The sequence below is a fragment of the Heterocephalus glaber genome, unplaced genomic scaffold (genome assembly GCF_053883595.1).
Source record: "Heterocephalus glaber isolate CG9 unplaced genomic scaffold, H.glaber_assembly_v1.0 deba00001553, whole genome shotgun sequence".
Classification (NCBI taxonomy): domain Eukaryota; kingdom Metazoa; phylum Chordata; class Mammalia; order Rodentia; family Bathyergidae; genus Heterocephalus; species Heterocephalus glaber.
In genome coordinates, this window is record NW_028258344.1 from 14,344,483 (window position 1) to 14,370,745 (window position 26,263).

The following is a 26,263-nucleotide window of genomic DNA, read 5'->3' on the forward strand; positions in this document are numbered from 1 at the left end:
GTTATCTTTTTTTTTTCCTAGATTCCACATATGTGAGAAAACGTGATACTCAGATCTGAGTCTGGCTTATCTTGCCTAACAGAAGATCTCTAGCTCCATCAATTTTCTTGCAAATGACATGATGTCATTCTTCTTTATAGCTGAATAATACTCCATTTGGGTATATGTATCACATTTCTTTATCTATTCAACGGTTGATGGGCACTCAGGCTCGTTCCATACCTTTGATATAGTGAATTTGCCAAAATAAACAATGGTATGTAGGTAACTCAGAAGTATGCTGATTTTAATTTCTTCTGATATATACCAAGGGTCATATGGTAGTTCTAGTTTAGTTTGTTGAAGAACTTTCACATTGATTTCCATTATGCCTGTGCTAACTTACATTGCCACCAACAGGATAGAAGGGCTCCTTATCCCTTGCATTCTTGCTAGAATCTATTGATTTTTTTTTTCCTTCTTTCTTTCTTTTCTTTTATTTTTGATGACATTCTCACTGGGACAAAATAGAATCTCAGTGTAGTTTTGATTTGCATTTCCCTAATGGCTAAAGATGTTAAACATTTTTTTCATATACTTATTGGCCATGCACCACTTCTTAGGAGAAGTGTCTGTTCAGCTCATTTGGCTTTTATTGATTGGATCATTTGTTGTTTGGTAGGGAGTTTTTGGAGTTTTCCATATGTTTTGGATATTAATCTTCTGTTGGAAGAGTAGCTGGCAAAGACTTTCTTCTATTCTGTAAGCTGTCTCTTCACTCTGTTGTTTCCTTTGTTGTGCAGAAGCTTTTTAATTTGATGAAATCTCATTTATCAATTCTATTTAGGCAGTTGTTACCTGTCCCTATATCTCAAAGAGTAGAATATATATTAATTCTGCCAGGTGAAGAGAGGGGAGACCAGATCATGCATTTCATAATATAGTTAAAGCACTACTTTGAACACAATAGTGTTTGTTTTTGTTTTTCTTGAGTTGACAGCTTCAGGCTGTAATCCACATGTAGTACTACACAATATGTCTACTTAAGCTTTACATTTCAGTTTTTAGTACACACAAAGATGTGCAGACATTAGCAGAATTTTAGAACATTTCCATCACTCCAAAAAGAAACCCTGTACCAATGAGCTATCACACCCCTTTCCTCCCAACTCCCCCATACCCTATCCCAGCTCCGGATATTCACTAATCTGTTTTCTGTCTCTATAAATTTGCCTATTTCATATAAGTAAATTCATCCACGATGTACGTCTGGCTTCTATAATTCAGCATAATTTTTCCAAGGTTCATCCATGCTGAAGTATGTATCAGGTTTTTATTCCTACTTATGGCCAAATAGTAATAATATACCACTTCATTTATATAATCACATTTTATTTATCCATGCATCTGTTGATGGACTTTTGGGTTGTTTCCATTTTTGGCTATTATGAATAATGCTGCTAGGAACATTCATGTACAAGTTTTGTGTGGGCATATATTTTCATTTCTCTTGGAATTTCCTGATCATATGTTTGAGGAAGTGCCAAAGCTAGGCTTTCCAAAGTGGCTGTAGGCCTTGACATTTGCACCAACAGTGTGCAAGGGTTCTAACTTCTTTTTCCTGTTTTTTGGAAGAAATTATCGAGCCTTTCATCATTAACTATGATGCTATCTGTGGCATTTCTGTAAGTGCCATTTACATTGTTGTATTCAGTTTTGACCTAAAATTCAGTTTTGTTTTGTTTTGTTTTGTTTTTGTACCGGGGATCGAACTCAGGACCTTGCACTTGCGAGGGAGGTGGCAGCACCACTGAGCTAAATCCCCAGCCTAAAATTCAGTTTTGCTCTTAAACATGACTTTCAGAGAACTTATAAAAATATGAATTTAAGATATATTTAAGAGAAAACATTTACATGCCAGGGCCTGTTCTAAGCTCTGGAGATACATAGTGAAAAAACTGATGAAAAACTCCTACCCATATAGAGTTTACAATCTAATGTGGAAAAACAGACAAACCAATAACTAAAAAAAAATGTATCAAATGTTAGAAGGTAAAAAGTATTACAGAGAAAAATGTTCAGCAAAGTAAAAGAAATCAGACTGGGAAGAGAAGCTTCCTTTTTAAATGACAAGGAGTCATTTGAGCAAAAACCTGCAGGAGGACAAGTACAGTATTTATGGTGAACAAATAATACTCTAGTCATACACTGTTTTCCATTAAAGAAAGTTTAGTAGAAGCCAAGGATAATAAAACTCAGAAAATGTTATAACTAGAAGAAACCCCCTAAATTAATCAGCTCTCTTTGTTTTCTAAATGAGACAGCTTAAGCCAGGAAAAAAAAACAACTTTGGACAAGGCTGTGAGGGATGAAAACCTTCACTAGTATGTCACCTAATGCATTTTGAACTTGAAGATGTAATTTTGTTTCAAGAGACATGCATAATTCACCAGGTAATGAAATCCACAAAATAAGTTTTATGATAATAAATCTGTTTTATAAAAGAAAATGACTCTAGTAATCTAATGGTCCGAGCTTCTAGGAAGAGCACCAATCCTACTGCCCATGAGAACCAAGGTTGCAGAAATTAATAATTATGATGAATGTGATCATAAGGTTTACCTAAAATGTACCAAGAAACTCAATAAAAAAGAAATTAATGGATTGATTAATCTTACAAAAAGTAACTTGCACAGAAAGCTCTAGAAAAGAAACAGCTAATGTACCTCCAGAAACTGATCCATCCCTAAATTTCTCAGCAAAACACCTTAGCAGTCTCCTCCCATTATTATTCAGACCTTACCTATTCTTGATTTGAACAAATAAAATCACATATTTTCAGATAAAATTTCTCTTTGAAAGACAGTAATATAACTTGAGTGACTGAAAAATAAGCTTGTAAATGCATTTTATTTTAAATTAAACCCCAAAGACACATGTGAACCAGCAAAGGAAGAAAATAATAAGAAGCAATGGTCGATGTCACATAGCTCCTGACTAACAACCATGGTGTGATGGCCACTCCACCAACAACTCCAGATATTACACTGGAAGCCTTGGGAGGATCAAAAATAGCTCTAAATCTTTTCACATTTTCACTTTGACCAAAATGAAGACTATGCAGGGCATATGCCAAATAAAATATTTTTATCCTCAAAGATAGAGATGAGTAGCTGGCATTTTAGACAGCTGGATTGATATTGAAAGGCACTGTTACCAGATAGAAAAGTGGACAGCACTCTTCTAGAGCAGGGATCAGCAAAAATTTTTATAAGAAGATAGATAACAAATATTTTCCACTTTGTAGATCAGACAGTGTCTGTTACAACTGCTCACTTTTGTTTTTGCAGAGCTAAAGTAGTCATGGACATGTATAAACAACAAATGGGCATGGGCCGGGGATTTAGCTCAGTGGTTTCGCCGCCTGCTGCGCAAGCGCAAGGACCCAAGTTCGATCCCCGGTACCAAAAAAAAAAAACAAACAGACAAATAGACATGACTATTTTCTAATATTTTATTTACAAAAACAGAGAGCAGGCTGAATTTGATACAAGATTCCTATTCTAGAGCAATAGGTTGGGTTATGGCTGCCTGCAGTGTAGACTATATTTCCCAGCCTCTCATGCTATGAGTGTGGCCATAAAATAAATTCTGGCCAATGGGATGTGCCTCTCCCAAACTCCTCTCATTCTTCTACTTGAACCACCAATGACATAGCTGGACCTCCACCTTATATCATGAGGCCAGGAGTTGATGATGACCAGAAACTGGAAGCAATTTGGATACAGATCCTACACCAGCCCTGAGCTGCCTCAAGTCTGATACTCTAAAACAAACAAACAAACAAACAAAAAACTCCTATTAACCTATTTTAACATGGAATGCAGAGGTCATTTCTTCAACTTCTTTTTTAAAGACGATAAAATAAAAATGAGGCTCTGAGAAGATGAGTGACTTAAATTAAATGAATGGTTCACTAATGCCAGAGTGAGGCCCAGACTCTGAAGTGTTCCGTTTCTACAGCTAATGCTTTCTCCACATTTGTATGAAGCTTACACTTCCATAATCACACAGTGAAAATATAAAAGTTTGTTAATTTTGTGTGATTTTCCCCCCCAACCATTTAAGCCACTTGTTTTCTCTAGGAACGGGTGCTGTTTTATTTTTAAAGTTCAAGGAAAGACATTTTTATTTCTGGAAACTTCCTTTATAGTCAGTTCTTCAAAATTTTATTTATTTCAGAAGGGAAAGCATTTTTTGTTGCCTTTTTGTTTTGTAACTTGTTTGTTTTAGTTCGGTTTGGTTTGGTTTTAGGGGTTTTGGTTTTTGTTTTATGGTAGTGCTAGTGATTGAACTCAGGGCTTCACACATGCTAGGCAAGCATACCACCACTGAGCTACATCCCCAGCCCCATGAAAGCATCTTGGACTAATTTTCCACCTAAAGCAGTAGAAAACTCAAAATGCCTATCTTCAATCAGGAGATATACACCAAAAAACAAATGCTGTGATTAAAAGATTAAATGTGTTTACATCACATCAAGCTGACTTCACCTTTATTCAAAATTACCAGCAAAAATCTAAAATCATATGAAGGAAACTTTTATAGATTTTTCAAAGCACATTCCTATCAATTATTTAACTGATCAATACCAAAACTCTATGAATAGGTATTATCTGCTAATACAGATAAGAAAACAGACTACAGGAAAGTAAAAAGGACTACATAATAACCATGATACATTTACAGGTTACTTTAAGTCCTAAAGTACTTACATTTAATCTTATATAATCTTATGCCACTTGATGAATTACTTTTAATTCCCATTTTATGGATAAGCAAACTAAAACACATCACAAAAGCTGACATAGCAAAGACTGGACACATCTGATAGTCTCAGGCATGGAGTAAGAAATCTGCTACCTGAATTCCAAATGCATTTCTCTTTTTAAAACTGAGTCTTAGTCCCTTAACTCATACTTGTTTTTCCAATTAGTTACACTGTCTCCTAAAAATAACTCAAGTCTTCAAGACAAAAGCGCTTCAATATGCTAATATACATGAGGTGTGCAAGAGCTTATGTATGTATGTACTGTGTATGAATGTGTGTGCTTATGTGTATGAGTGTACCAATAAACTCAGAAGACACAGTTTAAGCAGAAACTAACTAGTTTTGAACCATAATTTAACCATAATATGCAAGACTATTAAATATACACTGTTTATCAAATTATTGACCTTTGAAGTTTAATCATACCAACACCAGAAACAAGAAAATAAACTCACTAAAGAACCTACTTATACCATAAGATCAGATCCTTGATTTTTCAGCTATGTTGAAGTGTTTATAAAGGTGGATTTGTTTTATATAAACTTATATTTTGTTCTACTTACAAGACAATTTTCATTAATTTAATATTGTGAATAATGAATGTTTGAATATAAATTAAACATTTCTAAGATATTTTTGATAGTCAACATTTTATTCACATTTCTTTTTCTTCTTTTTTTTTTGTGGTACCGGGGATCAAACTCAGGACCTTGTGCTTCCACTTGGAAGGCAGGCACGGTGGCACTAAGCTAAATCCCCAGCCCATTCACTTATTTCTTATATCCCTCAAAGAAAGAAAAAGAACTTGAAGTGAGAGGAAGTCGTTGATACTTTTAAAATATCAACTAAAGAGATCATATCTCTTTCTTTAATGTTTTCCCCCCTGAATGAATAGGTGATCATTTGTTTAAAATTTCATATGCTTTTTAGAAAGTAGTATATGTCTGGTGATTAAAAACATACCACAATACTTATTTATTCTATATTTACATTTAGTACATGAGTTTCTGTGTCTGCCTTCTACTGCTATAACAAAATACTGAGATGATCAACTTACAGAGGAAGAGATTGTTTTGGCTCATGGTTTCAGAAGTTTCAGTCCTTGGTTTCCTGGTCCTGCTGCTTTAGGCATATGGTGATACAGTGTCTCATGGAAGGAACACATGGCAGAGGAGGCTTGTTCACTTCACAGTGACCAGGAAGTGAAAAAGAGACAGGAAGTGGTTGGGGTCCTGATATCCCTTCAAGCACACACCTTCAGTGACCCAACTTTTTTCCTTTGGGCCCCACCTCCTAAAGGTTATTCCACCTCCCAGTAGTGCCACAGGCTGGGGACCAAGCAAGCCTTCCACAAGTAGGCGTTTGGGGAACATTCTAGATCCAAACCATAGCAATATCTATACAATCTGGCGCATTTCCAAAAGTTTGGTATTTACACAGAACTCACTTTAAACAAATTTAAGGAAGATGTTACAATATTAACTCTATATAAACAAATAAGCTCCATATACTGTACTCTATAAAACAAATATACAGAAATTGTCCCAAAGACAAATGTGCACCTATAATGTTTCTAAAAGTCCACTTCGGGGCCGGAGATTTAGCTCAGTGGTTCCGCCACCTGCCTGGCAAGCGCAAGGTCCCGAGTTTGATCCCTGGTACCAAAAAAAATAAAAAATAAAAGTCCACTTTAATCAAGCAACATAAATTATATTTCCTTTAATTGTAATTGTATATCATATGGGGAGGGGGAGTTTGGGTGCAATGACTTGAAAATTAACTATTAGCCTGAAATCTAGCATCTAAATAACTCCAAGTTGTACCTTTATCCAATGAAAAAAATGCCACAACAGGAAACTGAGCCAGGCAGCAAAGTAAATTTTTTGAGGTCCACTGTGAGATGGTTCAGGTTACAAAAGGACATTACTTCAACTTCTAATCATGTCTCAGCACATGTTTCATTATTTAGATGAAAAGAGTAAGGTGTTTCCTGCCTGTGTGGTAATAACCATATCCTAGCTGTACTTAAAAGCCAAGATACTCATTAGTTCTGGGCGTGATTTTTATGAGTTAACAGAAGGCACCTCTGAGGAAATGGGAGAGGTAGAAGGAGCTGGGAGTGAGAACAGTTTGTCCCTAGCCAAGTACTTGTGAGGCCATGAATGCTCTTACCTCTTCCTTTACTTACTTATCTATAAAACTAAGATATTACACTCCATTGTCCACTTTCCCCTTCCTCATCTCTTCCAATACTCCTGATTCTCCTGTCTCTGTATGGGGGATGGAATATTTGATAAATATAGAGAGAAGCCAAGGTCATTTCCATTAGTAATGAATATTTCTGTCATTCATTATACTTGGTAAGTAATTTGTTATTGTTGTTGTTGTTGTTGTTTATTTTTTAAGACAGTGTCTCACTGTGTAGTTCAGCATGGACTTGAACTCACTATGTAGCCAGGCTGGCTCAAACTCATGGCAATCCTCTTGCCTCAGCCTCCTGAGTGCTGAGATTACAGGCGTGCACCATCATACCCAGCTTTGATAAATAATTTTTAAACTTTTTAAAACTTTAATAGTTCTTGGGCCGGATATTTAGCTCAGTGGTTCTGCCACTTGCCTTCCAAGCACAAGGACACAAGTTCAATCCCCAGTACCAAAAAAAAAAGGTGAGTGTTAGGGGCCAGGGATTTAGCTCAGTGGTTCCGGTGCCTGCCAGGCAAGCACAAGGTCCTGAGTTCGATCTCTGATACCAAAAAAAACCCCAACACTTTAATAGTTCTCTAAAATAGTTATGAGTATTCCATTTCACAGCTACTGGAAATTAAGACTAGAGAAACTAAACCACCTGAGGTTAGACAGCTAATAAATGGCAGAGGGAGATACTGAACACAGAACTTCTGACTCCAAAACTCATACCTTTCTCTTATGGCCTATTGGCTCACTACAAAGCACATAGTGACCACCTCACTCTAACAGGGGATAGGCCTGCTAAAATGGGACCATACCCAAAAAGAAATTCTCATGTTCTTAAAAATAGAAATTTAACCATCAAGATATTTCGCTCCATTACAGTACTCCACAAAAAAAGGAGAGAAATTATAGCAGTTCAACCTCAGTTCTATCTTATGTATCAAGGGAGAAAAAGAACCCATACCTGCATATCTATCTGTCTATCTTTGATTAAAACTGTCACAAAATAGATTGCATATATCCAAGGTAAAGTGGTAAGAACTTGAATGCCTAGTAAAGGAGGTTGCTCATAAACACCAGTTGATTCGGAGAGGTTGGGGATTTGGATAGCAGGATATGTGTTAGTTGACCTACGGCAAAAGGCCATCTAAGTCAATCTCTCACTGTAGAGATGCGGTGCTTTCATTCATTCCTTCACCGAGTCCATTAGGCATATCTTGAATGCTATCTAAGCAGGAACATGATGCACTTAATAGCAGAAATGCTCCTATTTCTGCTCCTGACACTTCATTCTTTCCCCTGGTTTTCAGTCCTTTTGCAAAACTTCCTAATCTTTCATAGCCCAAATTTAATTCACAAGTGAATCCTGCTCTGTGAACAAAATATAGTGTTTTTGGTGAAAACACTCTGAAGCAGCCTCTGGGCCATTCTGAACATCAATAATCTCCATGGGGCTGCATGTAGATTCAGAAATATGGAGATAAACTAGCTGGAATGTCCGCTGAGCCCAGATATGTCTGTTTTTCTGTACATTTGTGTGCATGTGTGTGTGTGTACATGCACACACAAACACACACACACACATGAACACACACAGGAAACAAATCCCAGACATAATGACTGTGCTATTAATTATTGAAGATGAGTAAAATGAAGCATTTAAATTAGTGAGTTAACCAACTGACATTTCACCTCACTGTGCTCAGTATGTGAAAATAAAACATTCAAAATTTCTCTCCCCACCCAAGAGTTATGAACAGTAGCCTTATTTGGAGTGGAAAAATAGCATAAAATATCAGAAACATAAAGATTTAACCCTGGCTTCACACTGATTCAGTTGAAGTCAGCTTCAGGTACAACATGTCACACTTTTAAAGCAACTGAATTCTTATCATTTAGATTGCATCTCAAAACCTCCTTCAGCTCAGATGAGATACACTGTCAGCTTTTCACTTTCCTATCAAGTATCTTGCCTTCTCTTCCATTTCCTCCAACCTATTGGTCACATTTTTCTCTCTGCTCTTAAAATCTATCCCCTCCAGATAGTCTTTCCTATGGATGGTTTTCACATGTCCAAAGTCTTGGCTTACTTTTTGGCCCTACATTCCTTTTTCTGAGAATATCTCATCAAGTGGGTATGACGATTATTACTAACAGCTTATTCTCAGGCACTGTGCTAACCCCACCATATACATTCTCTCATTTAATCCTCAGAACATGTGATATTCATGGATGGTTATGAATGAGTGCAGGGTCACAGGCAGCCTGCTAGGGCCATGAAAGTGTGTTACGGTCCTTAAGGGTGAGATCCCTCATTGTTCTCATTGCTTCTCCAGCACTGGGCACGGTATCACCACAGCAGCTGCTTTGTAAATATTCATACATAGATGGGTGGATGGATGATGGATGGGCAGGTGGGTGAGTGGTGGGTGGATGGATGGATGGATGGGTGGGTGGGTGGGTGGGTGGAGAGCCAGAGTAAAACTTTCAACATGATCTATTTGCCTCCAAAACTGATCCTCCTATTTACTGTGCTATATATCTTACCTAATCCATAAAAAGTCAGAGGAGAATTAGCAAAATAAAAATCCTAAAACATAAGCAGCTTTTCTGAGGAACAGTTCTATCTATATAATATGTACCTACTGTATAGATTGGTAGCTGTACAGCTTGTATGCGTGTGTAGCTCTATACACCTCGTTTTCATCAATTCTACAATGGAGAGAGAAGAACCCTCATTGTAGTACTGTAGGACTGCAAAGAAAGCTTCTCTCTAACACTGCACCTAGCTCACCATGGAAACCAAATAAAGGTCACCTGTTTTGCCACCATGGCATAAGATCATATTAAAGGAAAGATCCCAGTTTGATTTGCGTTCCCAAAAGCTATGTAGATTTCTTAAGTGGTTTCAAAAAGATTCGTTCTTTGATTTTTATAACAATCTGAGACCAAATGCTTACCTGGAACAGGGGTGGGTGGAGGACAAGAGCATTAGCTAACATATATTAATGGCCCTAAAAAAGCCTCTCAGCCAGGTGCTGTGGTTTGGATCTGGTTAGAGTGTCCCCCAAGGGTCCACTGTTGGAGGCTTGGTTCGCAGGGTGGCAGTATTATGAGCTGGTGGAACCTCTAAGAGGAGGGCCCAGTGGGAGGTCACTGGGGGAAAGGTCTCAAAAGGGATTCTTTTTCATGGGACACTGAGCGAGTTCTTGCAACAGGGTTTTCATAAAAGAAGTAAGCCTGGCCCAACCCAGCTCCCTTTGCTTCTCTACTCAAGATGTGACTCCTCCTCAGCAAACACTCCAGCACCAGCCATTCACCATGGGGCCAGAGCCTGCACCATGCTGTGTGGACTTTTGGTGTCCAAAACTGTGATGTAAATCAACCTCTTTCCTATAATGTTAGCCCATCACAGGTACTTCATGATGGAAGTGAAAAGCTGACTGATAGGCAGGGTGCAGGCCAACTGAGAGCTGGTCAATTAAACTAGTTGAAAAGAAATATGTTAGACCACCATTTATTCAGCATGAAGTTACTTATGTATATCACATATAGCAAAATAATAGAAACAACCAAATGGTCATCAATAAGGGGCTGAATAGACTATGATCCTTCTATATAACTGAGTATTGTATGAGTAAAAAAGAAATGAGCAAAGTCTCTTTACTACTATGGTGCAGAGCACAGTGTATGTAGCATGTAATATTTGGATAAGAAAGAGGAAAATACTAATAAAAATATTGACATATATATTGCATACATGCTATACATATTTCCTTCTGTACTCAAAAAGAAACAAAAGAAAGATAAACTAATCAAAATGGCTTCCTATGGAGAAAAGGAGAGGACTGGAAGAGATTGGAATGGAATCTGGTACTTGGTTTTATAGTTTTAATTTTCAAATCACATAAGTGCTTTATGTAATTTACAATGCAAGTTCAGCATAAATATATAAAAAGAAAGCACTGTAATCCCTAAGAACTAAAAACAAATTAAAACAAACTTCATAGAATAGCAAACATAACCATATAAAGAATTATTTCAAATAACACTGGGACAGTACTTTACACATCCATAGTAACAGATAGCCTTCAGGATAAAAAGAACAATTAAGAAGTTTAAAGCTGCATTTAGAATTTGTTGTGAGTTAAGAATACGGAGAGTTGGGGCCGGGCATTTAGCTCAGTGGTTTTGCCACCTGCTGTGCAAGCGCAAGGACCCGAGTTCGATCCCCAGTACCAAAAAAAAAAAAAGAATACTGAGAGTTGGTTTGATAACTCTTATGCACACCGTTGGATAAGGTAACTGTGTTAAACTCATTAGGAGAAATTATTTTTAGCATTAGAGGAAGGAGGTTACAATATATCAGAGAAGTTGAGTAATAGCCTATCATCCTACATTTGAAGTGCAAATATCAGTTTAAAAGCCATGATTTATTGTTATTTTTTAAATTAGACCAGAAACAATGACAACCTCGTAACATCGAACATTCTCAGTGTCTAGATGATAGTCTCCAAAATAGCATTTTCCTCTCAAAGGAACCAGGGTGAATGACTGATCCCAGGTCTTGGCAGGAAACATGGAAGGCAAATGGGGCACCTTCTGTCATGCCAGCAACCACGAAGACTACTAAGCAAACGGCAAAGGGCACAGGTGCCACCTGGAAGGGGGCCCCAGCAGCCAAAGACTGAACAAGTGAAGCATCAAAAAGAATAATGGCTGTAACTGATTAAAGCATATCAAACATATAAAAAGCCATGTTTTTAAACATTCACTATCCGAATTTGTTAGAATATAAAATTTTACTCTGAAAACTGGTAAATAAAGAATCCCAAAAGAAATATTGTTCATTTGAGAAAACCAGCCAAATAGGACACTAGGCATTTGGTGAACTGACTTAGAACAATTCAAAGAGGCAGAGAGATTCATAATTCACTTTGCACATGAACATCCTCCACAACACTTACTATTTCCTGCCCCAAGTTTCTGCTACTTTACTCCTATGAGCAAGACTGAAACAGTCCCATCTTATAATTTCATTTACATGTATCACTTCTGTTAGCAGGTGGGGTTTTACAAATGCTTTTATACCATTTTAAATTAGACCTAGTTCAAAGGCTGGGGAGGTATCTCAAAGTAAGACTAATATAGTTTGTTTTAAATCAGAAAACCTAGCAAGAACTTCTAATAGAGATTGAAATGTAACAACAATTGTTAAACAGAAAACCAGAGAAAAACTAAAATTTTTTTTTTTGGTACCGGGCACTGAACTCAGGACCTTGCGCTTCCGAGGCAGGGGCGGTACCACTGGGCTAAATCCCTGGGCCAGAAAAACTAATTTTTAATGAGTATATACAAACTGCCTTAAGATATAATTGTCCGATTTACTTTTTCTGCAATAGCCCTGGAAAACAAGCACTCACATTTTACAAATGTAATACACAGACTCAGTATGGTTAATGTCTAGTTAAATGACAGACCTAGGATTCAAGGCGGGTTCTACGAACTACACCCGGCTGCCTACACAGAGAAAAACAAACAGTGCAGATAACTGGTCACATATAGTGTGTGGGATGCAACATCACTGACAATGCCAGAATGATGAATCGGTTAATAACGTGTCCTCCTGTAAGGCAGTAATGTAACTCCATGGGGAATGTAAAAATAAATGTCATTTGGTGCATGTGGCCTTGGAAAAACTATTTAAGATTTTAGAGCAGAAAGAAATTATAGAGTTCACTCCAGTCCATGTTATTGTTTTCCAGATTAGAAAATAGAGCTAGTGAGAAAAGGCTGAAGTCAAAAAGTGGGATAATGGCATGAAAGCAGACCTCTGGCCTACAGTAGCTGGGAAGTACTGGTGAGCAATAGCTTCGGGGGACCTGGAATCAGCCTGAGCTGTTCACAGTCTTCTGGTCAAGGGTGATTAACGATGTCTGCCAGAGTTTGGATTCTTAATGTCCCCCAAAGGTCATGTATTGAAAGCCTGGTCCCCCCTTGCAGTGCCACTGGGAGGTGGTGGAACCCTGAAGACATAAGGCCTAGTGAAAGGAAGTTGGGCCACGGGGAGCAAGCATCCCCTGAAGAGGACACTGGAACCCTAGCACCTCCCTATTTCTCTTTGCTTCCGTCCTCCATGAGGCAAACAGGCTTTGCTACAGCACACATTCCCTACCTTGATGTTCTATCTTGCCATAGGTACAAAAGCCAGGGGGACCAACGGATCAAGGACTGAAACCTGTGAAATCATGAGCCAAAATACACCTGTTCTCCTTGTAAGTTGATTATCTCAGGTATTTTGTCACAGAGATGGAAAGCTGACTAACACAGCGCTACCAGCTTGTCAGCATTCCTTATTGACAGAAAGGACCATGATTACTTGTACCTGGGATCCCTAAGACCCTTAGGGGGCTCTGCTGTTGAGACTCATTACAGAGCAAGAAACTAGGTGACTAACAAATACAGAAGATATTAAAAATATTTTAAAATATAAAAAACGGTTTTAAAATGTGAAAGACTCCAGCCAAGACACCTTTTAGGATGTGGTTGTTTGAGGTTGTTCCATGCAGATGTTAGTAGGGCCTGATGTAAGACAGAAAGTGGGTGCTTTCTAGGGGACAGTCAGAGCCTGCCTCTTGCTGTGCAGTCACTAGTGGCTGGCAAATGCATCCTTATTTTAATCCTGTCCCTATATATTACCCTTTCCTGCAATAACTGCCAAAGTGTCTGCATGTCATTTTGGGTCCTCTGAGTCACCATTAGCAGTTGAACCCTGTTCAACTGCCGTCACCCAGGCACTAAGAAATGGCATATGAACTTGCCATCTGGTAGGCACCCAAACATTTCTTACATTAACTGATCAATGAAAAAATAAAAGGAATCCAAGTGTCTTGACACTGTCCATGATAATCTTTTACGAAAGTTCTTATTAGCGTCGAAGAAAAATAAATGCAACTTTGTGTGGTGAATACCTCTCTGCCCAAAACACAAAGAGCCGATGCAGTTGTCACACTTAGTTCCCAACAGCTTCTATTCATTTCAAGATGGATTAAAGCGGGAAGGCTGGAGAAACTGCCACAGAATGTTGATTTGCAAGTGCAGTTCCCTCCTCCTCTAGAGCACACTGGGTCTGAGTGTGGGAGTAACACAGGTCTCAGTGTCCAAAGTCATGACTTTGGAAAAGGCCAGTGATGCTAAAGTATATCCATACCTAAGACACTCTAGATTACTCTAGATACTAAGATTACTATTTATTTAAATAGTATTTAAATGGCTTAATTTCACCTAGCATAAAGGAGGCTTTGGGTTCATCCCCAGCACACACACACACAAAACTTATGCATACATTTATAAAAATTAGTACACAAAAATGGATTTTTAAAACTGCTCTAAAATTAGGAAACTATTTGGCCAGGGATTTAGCTCAGTAGTGCCACTAACTGCCTCACAAGCACAAGGACCCGAGTTCGATCCCTGGTACCAAAAAAATAAATAAATATATAAAAAAATGTTTAAAATAAAATTAGAAAACTATTGTAGAAAAGCTGTTGATGTCCTCAGAAGAATGGAATCAATCAGCACTCCTTCATCCATCACTGTCTTGCAGCTAAAGATGCAGTGATTCCCAAATACCTCAACTTGAGTTCCACAGCACTGCCTTGATCTCATCTCCTCCACAAAACCAGAAACTGGAAGCTGAACATGGATGACAGATACTTGGTTATTTGGACAATAATAAAAATCATAGTGATTTTTTAAAAAAAGAAACTCATACCCCAACCTAATCATCTTAAGAAATAAGCATCTTGATTATTCTGTAGAGGAAAATCAAAACAATTTTCCAAGGGTACCTGTAAGACAAAGCCAGTGTCTAATTCTTTATACTCCCCTACAGTAAAGCAGGATCCCAAGGAAAGCTGTGAGGACAACAGCTGATCAACAGTTCTTGAGCTGGCTCAGCAGCAAAGGCTGCTGCAGGACTGGGTAATAGAATCTTTTTTTTTTTTGGTACTGGGAATGGAACTCGGGAACTTGCGCTTTTGAGGCAGGCAGCGGAACTATGGGTAGTACAATCTTAAAATCATTAGAATACAATTTATTTGAGACTAGTGAAAAAATTGAACAAAAATGATGACAACAGCATATGTATATTATAATATTTCAGCTAAAATCATGAGTCAATATTTTATTTTACAATTTTTTTTTAGACAGGGACTCACTGCATAGTCCAGGCAGCTCGTGAATTCACTATGTAGCCCAGGTTGGCCTCAAACTCATGGCAATCCTACTGCCTCAGCCTCCTGAGTCCTGGGATTACAGGCACATGCCACTATGCCACTATGCCTGGCATGAATCGATATTTTAGACTCCAAGGAGTCTAAATACATCCTGACTCTCTCCCTTACTATTTGCCTTTAAGCAAGTTACTTACACCTCCCCGGACTTTGGTTTCTTCAACTGGAAAATGGGCATAAATAATAACACCTATTGCACCGGCTTTAATTACATGAACTAAATGATGCTATCTATATAAAAGCTTGATAGTGTCTTGTACTTAGCAAACACTCCATAAATGTCACCAGTTGTTTTATCATCCTTATTATGATCGTAGAAGTTTCTTTCTCGGACCTGTTCAGCTGCATGACTTCAAGTGTAAAGTAACTATTATCATCCTAAATAATAATTGTCTTTCCTATGATATATCATTAAGTTATATTTTTCCATTTATATTGTTGAGCCTATTTGGTGTTAGGTAAGATTTACAGCAAATAACTACTCACTACTTCACTTGATCCTCACAACAACATTGACACATAGTGAGACAGGGAGAGATTACCCTCATTCTATAGAGCTTAAAGAATCAAGTGACTGGCCCAAAGGGAGGATTCAAGGCCACACTGTCCAGCTCCTAGGTCAGGGCTCTTCCCATCTTTACAGGCTTGTCCAAAGTATCAACTTCATAATATGTAATCTCAAGGAAGCAACATGACCCTCAATGGGTTAGCAGGCAGGCATGAACAGGAACAATGTGCTGCGACACCAAGCCGCTGTGGGTAGATTCACACCCAGGAGGACAGACACGGGCTTGACGTCGGTGCTGCAGTGATGCCCTCATCAGACACTGGTGTCACCACCTCCTGCCAGAGCAAGGTGTCCCCGGGATGGTTATAGTGTAGCAAGCAGTGTTGGAGGTCCCTGGGCGGGTCTCCCACTCCCAGAGCCAGAAAGCACTTTCCCCACCCCACTCCCGCCTGTTTGCCTTCACAGCCCCTCTTTTCTCATCTGGGGGTGAACTGCTTATTTCCTTTCTTTCTTTTGGTTCTCTTTCTTTCTTTCTTTTTATTTTTTTTCGCAAGAATAAGCTCCACCTTATCCTCCCCCCTTTTGCTTTCTCTTGGCTCAAGCAGTTCCTCCACAGGAAACAGACACCATTCCTCCCTCCTCCAAATGGACAGATTTGACTTTTCTCTAAAGGCTTGGTGAAAAGCCATTTCCTCCAAGACAAACAACTCAACCACACTACCCCACCAACCAGCCAAAATAATCTCTGCAGCCCACATCTTCTATTAATTTATTTAAATGGCATTTCCTAACTTATTTCATAAGCTTCCCTCAGATCTGTAAGCAACCTAAGGCCCTGGTTGGAGTCCATCTTCCCAGCCACACATAGGCACTGCACCTCACCTGGAGCTAGTGTCCCATGAAGATTTGAATGAGTGAGTGAACAAAGACCTGTCTTTGGTGTATGTGACCAACATGAGCAAACTACTATGTTTGGTCAAGAAATTTATCCAAGTAAGTTTTTTTTAATGGAAAGAAAACTAGAATTCAAAAACTTTGTCAGATAAGAAATTAAAAGTTTTTTTGCCTCTGTTTTTGTTTGGCTGGGGGTATAGTTCAGTAGTAGAGCACTTATCTAGTATTACATGGCCCTTGGTTCCATTCTCACCATTGCAAAAATAAAGAAATTCAAACTATTTAAAAATACTGCTCAGATGACTTTCTTAATGCTCTGTGTCACTCTACATGTATAAGAAACGATTCAGAAAATAAAAGATCTCAAACCAAATAAATCTTTAAAATAAAAATCTATGTTTAGCAAGTAAGAAAGATTCAATTGATTAAAAAAATCCATAGGAGGCTGGGGATTTAGCTCAGTGGTTCAGCTGCCTGCCTCGCAGGTGCAAGGTGCTGAGTTTGATTCCCAGTACCAAAAAAAAAAATTCAATAGGAGTTTTTTAAAGCATTATCATTCCTGTTCTATCTTACTGTAATATACCAGGCCACCCTCTGCTCTTAATCAGTCTATTTCTTGACTATTATTTGTTATCTGTCTGTAAAGGAAGGAAAAGTACATGAGCTGAGACTAACCAAGCACAATAAACTATGAAACATTACATAAATTCCAGAGAGATGTGGGGGAGGAGAGAAAATGAGCTGCTGACAAAACCAGAATGGCAAGTCACTTTGTGATATTGCTGCTTCATCCCACAATGGTGTGGTGGATGAAGAGACTCTGTTCAACCTTATAAGGATAAGTTAGTTGGACTTATTCAATCCTGCAATCCTCCTGGCCACATTTGGTGAGTGCTCCCCCACCCACACCCCTGGGGAACTCTGCAACCAAACACCCAGGTCCAGCTGAACTCTTAGTCCACTTTTCCACAAGGAATTATCTGTCTAGTTTCTGTCTCTACCAGCACCTAAGTGATGGCCTTGTTCAATATGCACTCAAGTTACTTCAATCCCTACCCAGCCCAGCACTGCACCACTGTCCCAGGAGCCCTGGGGTCAAAATGGCACCTCTGCAGGAAGTGGTGTGACCTAGACAGCTCTGCTCTCAGTGTGGCTGCAACAGAGGAACACAAGATGGCTTCGCCCTGCGTCCTGAGGAAGACTGTTCATAAGAAAGATGCCTCTAAAAGACCAGGGGCTTGCAGGCAAATAAATCTGGATAATATTGAAGTCTGAATCTTCCTTGGGGAGTTTCACAATGCATATTGGCATATTAAGGGTAAAGAAAAGACCTGCAGTATAAAGACCTATTATACTTTAACTCAGTAAACCTCAGATTTATTTGATTGTGAACGCTCTTTCTGGTAACACTATTTAATATTGAAACATAATCTGGAAAATGCTTGAAACTACTCTACCTTAATAGGTAGCTTTAAGTCTAGTTGCAAGGCAGCTCTCGGTTTCTCCAAGAGTCACTGAGTCAGCAAAGGGTAATGGAAAAGTTAAATTAGGAATGGAAGGTTTCAATTTTCTGACAACCTAACTGTAAAATGATTTGCATATTTTACCTTAATATAGGAAACGTGTATTTTTAAAACCAACATATAAAAAACTATATTTTTAAGGCCCAATTATAAAGGTCCACAGCAGTATATTCTTCATGAAAATAAGGGCTCACAACCAGATTTTATCTCTGTATATGTGTAAGATGAAGCAGAGAACAAAATAATTACACAAACATTTCAAATCAACTTCCCTTTTTACAGTGATATAATTTTGCCTATTCATTTTTAGGTAATTCAAGCTTATTGGGATTGAATGTAGAATTGCAAAAGATGGGAGCTCAAACAGGTGAAAAGGTATCATTATGCTACACAGTTTAAATAAATTTTATTAATAAATTGACCCTTTAGAAAGATGGTCATTGACTCTTTACTACCACTACAGACATATCTGGAATATCACATAACACAGTACAATGAAAATTCCCCCAATGTCTGAGAATTAATGTTCCCACATTTCTAGGTGTCCATTTCACTATGAAAGAATATTTGGGTACTAAGTATTACAAGAACATTTATCAGAAACTCCTAAAGGGCTGGGGATTTAGCTCAGTGGCACTCTGCCTCGCAAGTGCAAGGTCCTGAGTTCAATTCCCAGTACAAATAAATAAATAGCAAGCTTTAAAAAAAAAAAAAAAGAAAAAAAGAAAGAAAAAGAAACTCCTAAAAATCACCTTGCCTGGACATAAAACATCTAAAATAAAATTAACAAATATCCTTTGTAATTTCAAGCACCTCCAGTGATTCAATTAAAATCTGCTCACATTTATGAAGGGAAATTATCACAGGCTTGATCTATATTCCACATTATCATTGTTTTTTAGAACTTAACACTTTAAGACCCAGTCTAACTCATAAAAAGATCAGTTCAAATTTAAATTTGAACATCATTGCTTATTTCATTTTTTTTAAATTGAGAACTATAAACACATAAATATGCAAAACTCTCCCTTCCCAAAATACATTTGATAAACATGCCAGAGGGAAACACAATCTAAATTTTAAAAAAAAATTTTCCATGATTTCCTCCTCCTAAAATATGGGGTATGGATATCCAATAATGAACTAGTTTAACACTCTGATGTCAGACTGAACTTTCTTTCTTTTCCCTCATTCTATTTAGGTTTAGTGGACAAAATGATCATTTTTCAAGTAGCCCTAGTGGCTGTGCCTTACCAGTGTAGATGCTGGCATTGGAAGCTGGGATACCAAACTGTGACTCGATGAACTTGGGAATGAAGGTAATGAAAGCAGTTACAATGGCACTCTCAGCTGTGTATGACAAACTCACAAAAAGGAATGTCATGTTGCTTAAGATCCTGACAGCTGCTCTTGGTAGGTCTACAAAATGACAAAAATGACGAATGTTATACACAATGGATGGAAAACAAAATAAAACTGAATTGCTTCTGAAATGAACTGGAAATAGCCATATAGCAATATATGCCACAAAAGAATAAAAACAAAGATCTGATGATGATTAGAAACCATCCCCTTTATTAAATAGGCTTAAATTTTGGTTTGATTTTTAAACTTTCAAACAAAATATGGAAATAATAAATCTAAAAACATAACCATGCAAAATATCCTTACAAACAGTATCCAATCTACAACTCCTATTTCAAAACCATTTAAAATAAATTCTCTGCATTTTTCATTGATTAGAATACATTTTCTATTGAGTCTATTAAATGTGTAAAGTACCTACAGGACAATCTTAAATCACATATTCTGTTGAACACCTGATTTTCCAGCCTCATTTATGAAACAGGAAGTAATTGTAGATAAAGAAGCTAAAAAGGATGAGGCCATCACTTCCATGTGCCTGTGGCCTGGACAGCAGAGGCCTACCATCTCCAAAGGACACGAGAGGCCAGAGACGGGCCCGCCACCTGCTAGGCTGTCCTTGAGGGAGAAAGAAAGGTCTTATCCCTAAATTTAGGTATTTATTTCACAGAACTTGCCTCTGACATGTGTGTAATTATTTTCATTGCAGCAGTGTATAAAATAACAAAAAATGGGGAGGGGTAACTTAAAGGTTCATCTATGTGACATGTTTAGATAATTTATGGCATAGCTGTATAACAGAAGCTAAAAATGGAATAGAGCTATATGTACCAGCGTAAAAGAACTTGAAGAAATATTTTTATTACTGAATAAAGCAAGCTGCAGAAGTATACATAAATATACGTATGTAATCGTATTTAAGTAAAAATCAAACAAACTAAAACACCATGTGGTCAAATGTATATTTCTCAATTCACACAATACTGAACTCTTACAGGCTTAAATTCTGTGCACAAATTCAGACTGGGAAAGGGAAGAATAAAAGCTTCTTGTATATAGAATTTTGTAATTTTTTTGCATGTTAATAATATGAATTAATGTACATTTATGTAATCTTTACACACCTTTGTGGAAAAGGTAAGACATTATTTTGGCAACAGTCATCTCAGAAAACAGTTATCTCCTTATGTTCCAAAATAATAAAGTCATTTCATTAAAATTAACTGACAACTTTTATTAAGATTATAATTCATAGCTTCCTATTTATCAGAATCTAAAACATGGGAAGTGAGATTATCTGCCATTATCACTTTAAAATTTTAATTAAATTTAGTGTTCAATATCATAACTCATTTTTAAAGTTTAAATGAACAATTTTAAACAAATTTAATTTGCACATATGATTTTTTTTTGTATTAAATCCTTTTATTGGTACATTGTAGGTATACAACACAATTACATTTCTCATTGGGAATTGTACCTTTACATAATGCATCTTGGTTCTTATTTTTTCCCCATTCCTAGCCCTCCCTTCACGCCCTCCACCCTTCCCTATTTACAGAGACTTTATTTCCATTTTTTCCATTTCTCATCATTTTTTCCTTTCCCTTCTTTCCTTTCCCCTGCCCCTCCCACTACCCCTACCCCTTTGGACCTTTTCTTCCTATTTTACATTATCGATTATTCATTCTAATCATTGGTACATTTTAGGTATACAATATAATGACATTCATCATTGGAAATTTGCACCTTTACATAGTCTCTCTTGGTTGTTTTTCACCCTTGTCCAGCCCTCCCTTCAACCCCTCACATATGATTTTTTAACATTGATAAACACATATAATCAAAGCACTCCATAAAACTGCCCAATATTTTCATGATAAATTAAATGTCATATCCAAAATTTAAAAATTAAAAAGTTAAGATTACCTATCGACATTTAAAGATTCAAATTCTTTAGTTGGTACATAAAAAGCCAGTGTGTTGAATCTAAATCATCTGGGAGAAATATAAAACTATTTTTAATACACAAAGACAATGTGTATATCCCATGAATATTTTAAATGGTACTAGTTATGTCAAGATGTTTTTTCTTTAGATATAGTTGGTATGATAAAATAGGCTTCTAGTTTCAAAGGTATCTAAAAATACATCTGATGGTTCTCTCTTCACTTTCACTTAAAAAATAAAAGTATGCTGCTATTTAATAAGAATATTACAAAAGTCTAAACTTTCAAAACCTCTAAATTAGCTTTGTTCTTTCTTCTACCTTGTGCATGCCCTTCCCTAACTGAGACAGCAGGAGCCGAGGGCCAGAGGATCCAAGGTTTTTTCTTTAACCAGTGGTGGCAGGGGTTATCTGACATACAGAGGGACTAAGCTAATAAATACAGAATCACAGGAGTTAGTTTTCTAACTGCTAAAGGGGAGAGTTAGAATACTGAAGGAGGGACAGTTAGATACCAGGTTACAGCTGGAAGTATTGGTATGAACTAATTGGGTAGATGGATAAATAGATTAGATAATGATAGACGGATAGGATAGGTTGACAGGTGCTAAGGTAAGATTGATGTACAGGCTAGATTGACACCTGAAATAGATGTGTGTGTGGGGGGGGGGGTATTTCCTAATTCTGTCTGATAGCAGGGCTTGGACACAAAGACACTCCGGTAGATACGAGCCCACGTAGCACCCAGTTCTCGGTTTCTAGAAGCCATTTCCCACTAAAAGAAACCAGAGAAATGTCTAAATTCAGAGCTGGGGCAGACAAAATACAAGACAAGCTTGGAAAATCTTGTTTAAGAAGAAAGTAAAGAAATGCTCACATAATAATAGTGGTGTGTCAGAAAGACATCTTCAAGGATTCGCAAAGGACAATCTGGGATAATTTGATCTCAATGGCTGTGAAAACTGGCAAGTGAAACTAACAGGAACAAGATACAGTTGATCCTCATTATTTGTGGATTTCATATCTGCAAATTCATCTACTTGCTAAAACTGATTTGTAACCCCAAATTGAAAGCTCAAACAGCCATGCAGCTATGCTCAGAAGAGCTGAAGTTTCAGTCATCCAACTTGTCCACTCCCAGCTGAGGTAAAACCAGGTGATGCTCCGTCTTCTTGTTACAGCTCCCATAAGGTGAGGCTCCTTTCACAATACACTGTTCCCTTCCTCTCCTTGTCGTGTCTTTGGCTGGGGACTGCTTACTTAATTGGTCCCCCAGGGCAGAGCTGCAGCGCTGTCTGGACTCCCTGAGCACAGGTGGCTGAGATGAACTTACAGAGAAACTGTGTTACCTGAGCTTCCTTCAGGCAGGGGTTACAGTGCTGTTGGCAGTGATCACAGTGCCAATGAATCAACAGTATATATTAAATAAGGGGTTCTTTACACAGAAACACACATAAAGCAAGGTTAAGCTAAGGGGTTGCTGATTAGGTTGTGACAGGAACCCACCCTGCATCTCCCCTAGGGCGAAGCTTCAGTATTCGCTAATTCTATGTTCAAGGTGACTCTATAGAAGATAACTGCCATGAAGAATAATGAGAACTGACTGGATTTACACAACCTCTAAGTATTTCCCCATGAAGTACTTATAAATTACTTATTGATTTATATTTACATAATACACATTAACTTTGGCATAGAGAAATTTAGCAAATACTACCTTACCCAGTGATCAATGTTAACATAACTGACTGCAGGACAAATTAAAACCACCTGCCTCTGTTATGATATACTTTTGGGTGGTAGCCCTGCAAAAGTTCATAAATCAGGAGATGACATCAATCCCAAGCAGAGGAACATTCTACAAAGTTAATGGGTAACGATCAAGATCATGAAAGACAAAGAGGAACTGATCCGGCTTGAAGGAGACTGAAAGACACAAAAGCTAAAGATATGCAATCCTGGATTGGATCTTGGACATAAAGTACATTACTGGGATAACTGGCACTGAAGGGCACCTATAGTTTACATGGTAACACTGGTTTGATGTTAATTTCCCGCTTTAATTGCTGCCCTGCAGTCTTGTAAGAGAGCGTCCTTGAACTCAGAAACATAGACTGAAGTATTAGGAGCCACAGACCATCATGTCTGTGACTTCCTAGAAATGTTAATGATTGAAAAATCACTACAGGATAAAGGGTAACTGGCTTTCTGTGTGATATTCTGCAACCTTTCTGTAAATTCAAAATGACTTCAAAAACAAACTTTAAAAAAAATTAAGTTAGCAAAGAAGTTGTTAAATTCACAGATTTGCAACAACACCTACTTTCTTGTGCTGAAGAATATATTTTAGATCACTTCCTTGGTGTCATTTATAACTATGCCATTATAAAATCTAAGATGTAATTTAAAAGCACAATAAAGGAGAGATCATGAGATGATAGTGGTAAACATTTCTGATCATTTGATGCTAAGAAATCTTATATGAATTTATAAGATTTTGGCAAGCTGATGATGATAAGGGCAAGCTAACACTAAAACCACGAAATGCCTTAAGCAGTAGTAAAGTAGGAATAAAATTCAATACAAAGCACCACAATTCAAGAGAATATAATATAAAGTGGAGTACACGTAGATATCAGTTTATAAAGAATTATACCATTGGCTCCCTGCAGATGACACAAGTCACAGTGCGAGTGCACCTGGGCCAGGTGCTAAATTGCACCCTAGTCACAACAGGGCTGTGCTGAGATAAATTTGATGTTGTCCTTCCCAATGACCTTGCAAGCCTTTAGTCAAAGTTTCAGATAATCTGTGATACAGGATATGACTGGATTCTTAGGAAAATGATAAGAGACAGTGCTCATGAGGAACTGGCTCAGCCTCAGTGAAAGAGACCACAATTTATTCTTCTCCAGAGCCTCAGAGACCACAGCATCAGAGGAGGCAGCAGGTATCGAGCAAACATCCTCCAGCACATGTGAATGTTTTATGTTCATTCATAAAGTAAGTCTACAATGTAAGCTATCTATTAAACAAGTCTTCCTTTGGAGGAAGCAAAGCCTTCCACGAGCATCGATTTCAGCAAACCTGAGAGATTCGGTCTTTCCAAGCGGGCAGAGGAAGGAACTTAATAGGAACTAATGTAGCTTAGTGAGAAATGCGTCCCGGTGTGGAGAGGACCACACAGAAACACCCCTCACCTGGAGATCCTTATGCACAAGATGTGACCTGGTATCCCCAAAGGAGCTGACTGCACCTGGAGTTGGGGAGGCTGGAGTCGATCCTGCTACCTGCAAGGACCCAGGCACCTTGAAGCCCAGCCCCCCGCAGTCAGCAGGCTGGCCAACCCCTTATTGTGTTTCCCTTACCATGTTCGCATTTAAGACATGCAGAGGAAGAACTGGAGGAGTAAAGGTCCAGGTGAGAGGCCACAGCAAGGCAAAGGAACTGACCACAGCCTTACTCCACAGCTGATCTCAGTGCTCAGGGCCTCAATGGCAATGGGCACTTTCCTATCTGCCAGGGCTTCTGTTTGCCTCTGGAGCCTTATACTAGAACCTGGGTATGCCAGGTGGCTTTAATTTGCTCCTGTCCTTTGCAGCCCCAGGGCCCCTATACAGTGTCAGGCCTTTTTGCTATTATTGCAGGCTATTTTAGCAAACTTTTTTTTTCAAAGATATATTTGAAAGATCTGCCAGCAACAAGACTGATCAAGTATAAGAGAAAAAGCCCCATTTACCATAAACTCCACCTTACACACCAGACCCTGCAGGATGCATCTCCTGCTGGCCCTCCCAGTCTGAAATCCTGTGATTTCCAGACCATAAGCTCTGCCTATGGCTCTGATCCTTCTTCTATCTAGGCTGCTCAAAGTATTTCCCACCAGTCTCCCTGGCAAATGTCAAACTGGTCCATTGAGCTTTGGGATTAGTGTCCCTCCTGCATGGCTCCACAGGCCCTCAGAAGCACCTGGCCCAGTCATCAATCCTATGTACTGCATGTGTTTACCTCTCTGTTGCCTTCAATAGACAATGAATGCTACAGAGCAGGCTCTCGGTACATCCATAGTCTTCAGCTCCTAGAATACACCTAGCCTGTGGTAGGCACCCAAAAAATAAAGTCCATTCTACAGATGCACAATTTCCTCTTGGGGAATGGGTTAGGGATAGAAGAGCATGAGTCATCAGATGAGGTGTGGCCCATGGAAAGCACTGGAAAATAGAAGGCATGATGCGTTTTGGGATATGACTCTTTAAGGCTAAAGGATCTTTAATGAATCTAGATAATATTATAAATAAATGTCCACTAAAGGAAAAGTGAAAACTGTGCATTATGGCACATGCCTGTAATCTCAGCACTCTGGGAGGCTGAGACAGGAAGATTCCAAGTTCAAACCCAACTTGGGCAATGTAGTGATTCAGCGAGACCCTGTCTGAAAATAAATATAAAAAAGGGCTGAGGATGTACCTCAGTGCAAAGGACCTGGATTCAATACTCAGTACTACAAAAGAAAAAAAATGCTAACAGGAGCAATACAATATTAATTTATATACTATTCCATTTATCCAGCACATCTGGGAAAGCAGTATTTTGTATGCTTGGATTTTTAGATAACTGAGCAATTGCCTCTTTAAGCAACAAAGCTTTAAGGGTGTCTGATATATTAATTGGTATTATTAGACACTTCACACCCTAATTTGACATTGTTTTCAGGGTTCAAAGTCATAATTA

The 26,263-nt window shown here is 38.2% G+C and overlaps 1 protein-coding gene across 2 annotated transcripts in view; it reads right to left on the bottom strand.

The window, feature by feature from the left end:
• Nucleotides 1-26,263, bottom strand: part of Slco5a1 (solute carrier organic anion transporter family member 5A1) — a 139,946-nt gene that overhangs the window by 35,244 nt on the left and 78,439 nt on the right. Inside the window, exon 4 of one of the 2 annotated variants that reach the window (XM_004842068.3) lies at nucleotides 19,474-19,638. The exons of the other annotated variant lie outside the window; for it this stretch is intronic. Within the exon in view, the coding sequence (XP_004842125.1) occupies nucleotides 19,474-19,638 (165 nt within the window). The remainder of the gene's footprint in view (nucleotides 1-19,473; nucleotides 19,639-26,263) is intronic. 2 annotated transcript variants of the gene reach the window in all.